This window comes from Condylura cristata, unplaced genomic scaffold (genome assembly GCF_000260355.1).
Source record: "Condylura cristata isolate star-nosed mole 26May11 unplaced genomic scaffold, ConCri1.0 scaffold00019, whole genome shotgun sequence".
Taxonomy (NCBI): domain Eukaryota; kingdom Metazoa; phylum Chordata; class Mammalia; order Eulipotyphla; family Talpidae; genus Condylura; species Condylura cristata.
In genome coordinates, this window is record NW_004567120.1 from 23,686,100 (window position 1) to 23,692,410 (window position 6,311).

Here is a 6,311-nt window from a genome sequence, read left to right on the forward strand (position 1 = left end):
CCCAGCCCTCCACGCCGCCCACGCGCGCCCAACCTCCACGCCTCCCACGCCGGGCCCTTCCTCCACGCTGGTCCTCTTGCCCTCCCTCTCTCCCCTCCTTTGCTCCCTCCCTCGGAGCCCCATTGCTCAAGCCGCTTCCTTCCCCCTCGCCAGCGCCAGTTCCTCTCCGGTGGGGCCCGGGAAGGGCCGCGAGCACGAGACACTGGAACCGCCGCAGCGGCAGCTCCACGACCATGGCCCAGGTTCGAAGGGCCTCGAAGCCGGCACCCAAGCCCTCCTCCCAAGCCCCAGCCGCGCAGAGCCTGCGGAGGTTCCCGCAGCCCCGCCTCTCGCGAGGGGACACCGGTAGCCTGGGCAGGCAGCAGGGCCACGTCGCCGCCGCCTCCTCCCGGGAGTCCTCCTTCTATGGCACGCTCATGCTCACCGGGCGCCGGCGAGGAGCGCTGCGGGAGCTGCTGGGGCTGCACGGGCTGCAGGGGCTGCAGGGGGCAGCTCCCGCCTGGTGGCTGTCGGAAGAGCGCGCCGAGGAGCAGTCCCTAGGAGGGTCGAGCGGGGCGGGCAGCAGCAGGGTGTGTCTGGAGCCCTGGGAGCATGCCTGGATACTGGCGACCGCCGAGGGTGACTTCGAGGTACTGCGGGAACAGCTGGAAGCGGAGCCGGAGCTGCTGCTGAGGGGAGACCCTATTACCGGCTACACGGTGCTGCACTGGCTGGCCAAGCACGGGCGCCACGAGGAGCTCATAAAGGTGCACGACTTAGCCCTGCATCGGGGGCTGCAGCTCGACGTGAGCGTCCAGGGTAGCGGCGGCCTCACGCCCCTCCACCTGGCGGCCATGCAAGGCCACGACTTGGTTATCAAGGTGCTGGTGGGCGCCCTGGGTGCTGACCCCACGCGCCGCGACCATAGCGGCCACCGGGCCAGTCACTACCTGCGGCCCAACGTGCCCCAGGAACTGCGGGACCTGTTGGGGGCAGAGGACTGGGACGCCGCGAGCAGCTACTTGCGGAACAACGCCAACAACAACAGCAGCGGCTGTGGCGAGTCCGCGCGGATGCTGCGACGGACCCAGAGTGCCATGGGCGCAACTGCCGTGGATACCAGAGCAGAGGCGTCGGCCAGAAAGGGCTCCACCGGCAAGCGGGGGATGCAGATTACTGGCCTTCTCCGCTATATATTCCCCTTCTTCCAGGACCGTTGAGGGCAAACCCAGACTGGAGAGCGCGCGGAGACTGGGTTATCCCTGGTCCCACCGAGAGACGGCACCTGGGACGCTGCTGTAGACACCACCGAGCGCACTGGACCTGCCAGGAGCTGACCACCTCCGGGTCTGTCTCAGGTACCTGTCCCGGGTCTTCTGCCGCCACCGACCAGGAGGTCCAGAGACCGTAGCATTCCAGAGAGAGAGAGAGAGGAAGAGAGCAAAGACCGAGCTGTCTTGGCATTGCATCCCAAGGAGTGGGAGCAAGAACTTAGTCCCTCTTGGAGGGGGGAATTTAAGCTTCCAGTAGTCATTTCTGGGCAGGCACAAGCTCTGTGTTTATTAGGAAGCATTTGCTAGAAGAATGAGTTAAGACTAAACCACTGATGCACACGAAGGGCCTAACTGTGGACTTGACTTGGCTATTAACCACTCACTTTGTGCCAGTAGAGTCAGCCCCTGGCACTCACTCCTAGGACAACCAGGCCTGACCCATACCTTTGCCATTGTATCATGGATGACTTCTTAAGCATATTAAAGTGGCATCTATTTTCCTTTCACCCGACAAACCTGTCCTTTGAGTGACTTTTTTTAATTAACCAGAAAGGGGGAAGTTTCCCATGTTTGCAAGGTCATGATCACCAACCTACCAACCCCGCTAGTGAACCAGGGTGGGCTCTGGTCCTCATTCTCAGAACAAAGGCCCACATGGGTGCTGAAAAAACTACTTTCCCCTTGGCTCTGAATAGACACACGCAGTTCACCTGTTTCTGGGCTCTTTGATGTCTACGCCTGATATCCAGTTCCCACCTCTCAGCCAGAGGAATTGTCTATAGAGGGATAGTAAAAGGGGGAAATCTGCAAATCTACATTTCCTGGTGAGTCATGTGGCGTTACCTTGACTTCTGCCCTCCAATGAGACACACCCAGCCAGCGCTTTCTTCCAGACAGGGCTTCAATCATGAACATTGTTTTTAAACTACACTTCTACATCTAGCTTATTGTAAAATCTATAGTCCATAGAGATTGGATGCAGAGTGTAGAATAGTGTTGACAGGCTGAAAAGAACAGAAAGAAGTTGGTTATTCCAGGCCCATGCTGCCTAACAGATCAGCACATTTTTATAGATTTATTTTATTTATGTATATAAAACTGGGGTACAGGCCAGAGGTGTAAGGGCAGTGAGAGGATTCACCAGAGGCAGAGTGGGGAACAGAACAGGCAGATCAATGAAGTACACTGCTGAGGGGAGCAGCGGGCGGGTCAGGAGAGGACTGGCATGCCATGTGGGTCACCTCCCTGGCCAGGGATCGAACTCGCACTGAAGTGGCTGCGGGCTGAGCTTCACTGCTATGCTTTAATGTGCTGTGCCACCAGGGAGGTGCCCAGATCAGCCCATTTTTGAAGTAGCTCAGTATCCCTGGACTCGTAATGGACTACTGTGTTCCCAGCTCTCTCATCCAGCCCTTGGACATCTGAGTCACACAGAATGCAGTCTAGGAATGCCATCCACTAAACTTTCCATGTCTGCCTGTTTGCTTTTACTCCCTTCTGTTCACCTCACTTTAATAACCCATTAGCTTCCTCTCATCCATGAGGTGATAAAGATCCTTTCTTCCTATTCATATTTTTAGCCGGTCCATGTCTCTAGAAACTGCACCTTAAACATATTTACACAGGGTAATTTATAGTTTCCTTTTTCTTCTCAATGAACTTTGATGTTTGAAGAGGATTAGTCCCTGGATTCTAGCATTTGGCATTGGCTTTGGCCATAAATACCCCCCTTTCACTCCTTGTCCCCATTTTATAGATGGAAATTGGCTAACTGACACAGAACCGTGGTTTCTGCTTCACAGTCTCCCCTTAGACATCTGCCAGTGTACCTTGGACTTGATGGAGGCTGTCTGGGTGGGGCCTTCCTGCCACATGGCTGAGTCTGTGGGCTGCTGGCTTGGAGGGAAGACTTGTGAGTATCTCTGCCCGGCATTCAAAGGCCACACAACTGTGGTCCCTTCTTTACAGATTTAAACCTAAACCTGTTAACTCTTAGCAAATTGGGGACCTGAGGCAAGATCCTCCTTGCTCTTTTCCAAATGAAAACCAAATCAGCTGAAAGACATGAAAGCAGCTTTCTAGCGCTTTTCGTGTAGTCAGCAATTCTTCCCTTCAGAATTTTCTCATCATGTGATATTGCCTAGCCTACCTCCTCCATGTAAAATTGAGGTTTGGCTGCAGGGGGCAAACTCCCAAGCTGAAAACTCTCCATGCCTAACATCAAGCCATTGGCATTTCTGGTATGCTTTTTGAGGCAACACTGGTATGCTTAGCCCAAGAGAAAGAACAAATTCCCTGAGAAACTTCTTTCCAGGGGAGCAAATCAGAGTTAAGCAGATGATGCAAGCCTGCATTCTGGTGGGGCATTTGGCCAAGACAAGAAGACAGGAGAAGCAGGACTGTGACAGGTAATGGGGGGGGGGGCTGTGGGAGAAGGGGTGCTGCACCGAGGGTGGGGCTGACTAGTGGAAAAGTGCAAGAAAAATTATTGGGGTGGACATTAATGCCTGACCTGAGGCTCTAGGAGTGAAAAGGAGTTGGTCAGTGGAGAAGGGGGAGGGCTCCACTCAGAGCCCCTGGGGTGCATATGGGTGCCTATAGCAAGCACCTGGAAATGCAGTTTAGCAGCAGCATGGGAGCTAGGGAGAAGTTGCTGGCGACCCCAGAGAGCTGGATGGAGGTCCAGCCCAGTCAGGGTCTTACAGGTCACGCTAGAAAGGGAACACAGATTTTAAAAGTAAGCTGGGAGCTATAGAAAGTTTCTAAGCAGAGGAGTGACATGATGGGCTTTTAGAAAAATCATTCTGCCAGTTCCGTGGAGGATGGCTGTGCCAGTGGAGACAACTGGCCCACAGAGCATTTCTGGAGAAATGAACCAGAAGGCACGCGTCAGCTGAGGAGTTCAGACACCTTTGCATCTTCCACACCTTCTTCCTTCTCTATAGTCTGTGCTTATGAGACTTACCTCAGAGTACCACCCGCGAAAGTGACAATGGGAAGTTGCTCTGGTGGAAGCTGGATTGGGACCTCCCCTCTGCACTCCCACCTGGGTCTGAGTTGCTCATAGTGGTCTCGGGGGTAAAACTCTAAACCATTGGTGTGGGGGAAAGTTCTCCGCCCACCCTGGGTTTAAGTTGCTACTGATCAGAGACTTTGAGCCAAGTGTTCAGGTCTCTGAGTTGCAGTTTCCTCATCAGCAAAATAGGAAAAATGCAATTTCCCTGGTAGGGTTTGTAATGAGGGCTTGTGACAATGTATGTGCAACACTCTGCACACTGTCCAGACTCAGGAAGTAGGAACTAATACTGTTTGGAAGAATTGAAAAGGGCTGTATGGTCTCCTGTGGTAACGCTCTAGTACTAGAGTCACCCAGGAGAGGTCTGTGGTTACCTGCACCCCATCTCTAACTTGTGTCCATGGTGATAGCAAGTTATATTTTTCTGTGCCAGAGGAGTGGTTAGTTCCCAAAGGAGATGTTGATCTCTTTGTTGATGTTCTGCACAATCTATACACTTTTACTTTAGACATAATTGTAACAAGCTACTGTTAAAAATGGAGGAAAAAAACAGGTCCAAAATGGAGTTGCTCATAATGGATTCCCATCGCACTAGTTTCAACCTCTCCAAAAATGCAATTCTAAGCCAATCAAGCTAGAGTTTCCCATCAGTGCCAGTGAGGCCATCTACCTCATAAAACTCCCTCACTGCCCCTGAGGTAAGATAGTTTCATGGGGAGATTTTTTTCTCCTGCACATAACCTTTTCTGCCTATAAACACCCTCTATTTTATAGATACTACCAGTCATTGGATTCATATTTCCCCTGCCCTCACTAGACTTACACTCCATGAGAGCAAGAACCAAGTCTATCTTATTCACCACAGAATTCCTAGTCCCTATGTAGATGGAAGTATTAGTGGGCAGGTTTGTGGTGGGGAGCAGGACACCCAAGCTTGCATGCTGTAAAGGGATTCTGTCATCTGCCACGTAAAGACAAAGCATACCCTTTGTGTGAAAGATATTTAATAGAATCATTGTACATAGAGAGGGAAGAAGAGAAAGGATATAGTTTAGCTATAGGAAAGGAACAAAAGACCAGCAAGTCTGAGACAAAAGAAGCAAAAGCAAAGTACAAATCAAAATAAAGGCTACCATGATCAGCCTCCCCACATATATTTAGCCCACATGTTTCTCCCAAGTGTCTCTAAATGTCTCCACTCCCGTGTCTCATCCATGTCCCCCAAGGCCTACTGCGCCCATGTTTCCTCTCCTGTGTCTCTCAGGTGTCCTATATCTTCCCCTGGTTGGGCCTGGTTGGAATCTTTTTTTATGGAGACTCCTCTGTTACAGCTGGTACTCAATAAATAGGTTTGAGCCAGAGGTTTGACATCAAAAATGTAAAAGAAACGAACAAATAAAATTAGGACTTATTTTTAAAATTCACAGTTTTAGACATTTATTTGCTCTATGTAACAATTCATGAATCAGACAGCATCCTGTCTAGATACTTCCAAGATTTACACAAAATGAAGGGTATCCCTAGGCTGAAAATGGGATAGGACAAGGTTATTAGCAAAATGAAATATTTCAGGTAGAGTCACCATCCCTCAGAGGAAAGCAGAACCTCTTATCATTGTTGGTTAATTCATTCAGCTGGTGCTGAAGAGGAAGCTCCAGATTGGTTTAGGATGACGCTACAGTAGGGTATGTTGAAACGGCAGTTGGTAATAAGTCCAGCATGAAGGATGGGGGGGGTGTCTCTTTTTTAACATATTCATTCAATTTTAAACATTTGGGGCCTCAAAATAAACTACAAAAAAAGTGAAAAGAGAAATCACAGAATAGGAGAAAATATTTGCAAGTATATATCTTATAAGGGTGAGTATGTCGAATATATAATGAACTCCTACAACCACCAACAAAATATAGACAAACTTATTTTACAACAGGCAAAGGACTTAAGTAGACACCTCTCCACATATCCATTGAATGCCTAGTTGGAGCCAGGGTCTTCAGGTGACAGACCGAAGATGGTCCCACCCCCACCCCTCCCCCACCCCC

At 50.6% G+C, this 6,311-nt stretch overlaps 1 protein-coding gene across 1 annotated transcript; it reads left to right on the plus strand.

Annotated features, from left to right (window-relative positions):
* Nucleotides 1-233: 233 nt before the first annotated feature.
* On the plus strand, nt 234-1,199 carry SOWAHD (sosondowah ankyrin repeat domain family member D). Its single transcript, XM_004685934.1, has one exon. The coding sequence runs from the start codon at nt 234-236 to the stop codon at nt 1,197-1,199; it is 966 nt and encodes a 321-aa protein (XP_004685991.1).
* The last annotated feature ends 5,112 nt before the right edge of the window (nt 1,200-6,311 follow it).

Bases quoted from the DNA above. Each gene is read 5' to 3' on its own strand.
- SOWAHD (XM_004685934.1), top strand. From the start codon at position 234: ATGGCCCAGGTTCGAAGGGCCTCGAAGCCGGCACCCAAGCCCTCCTCC.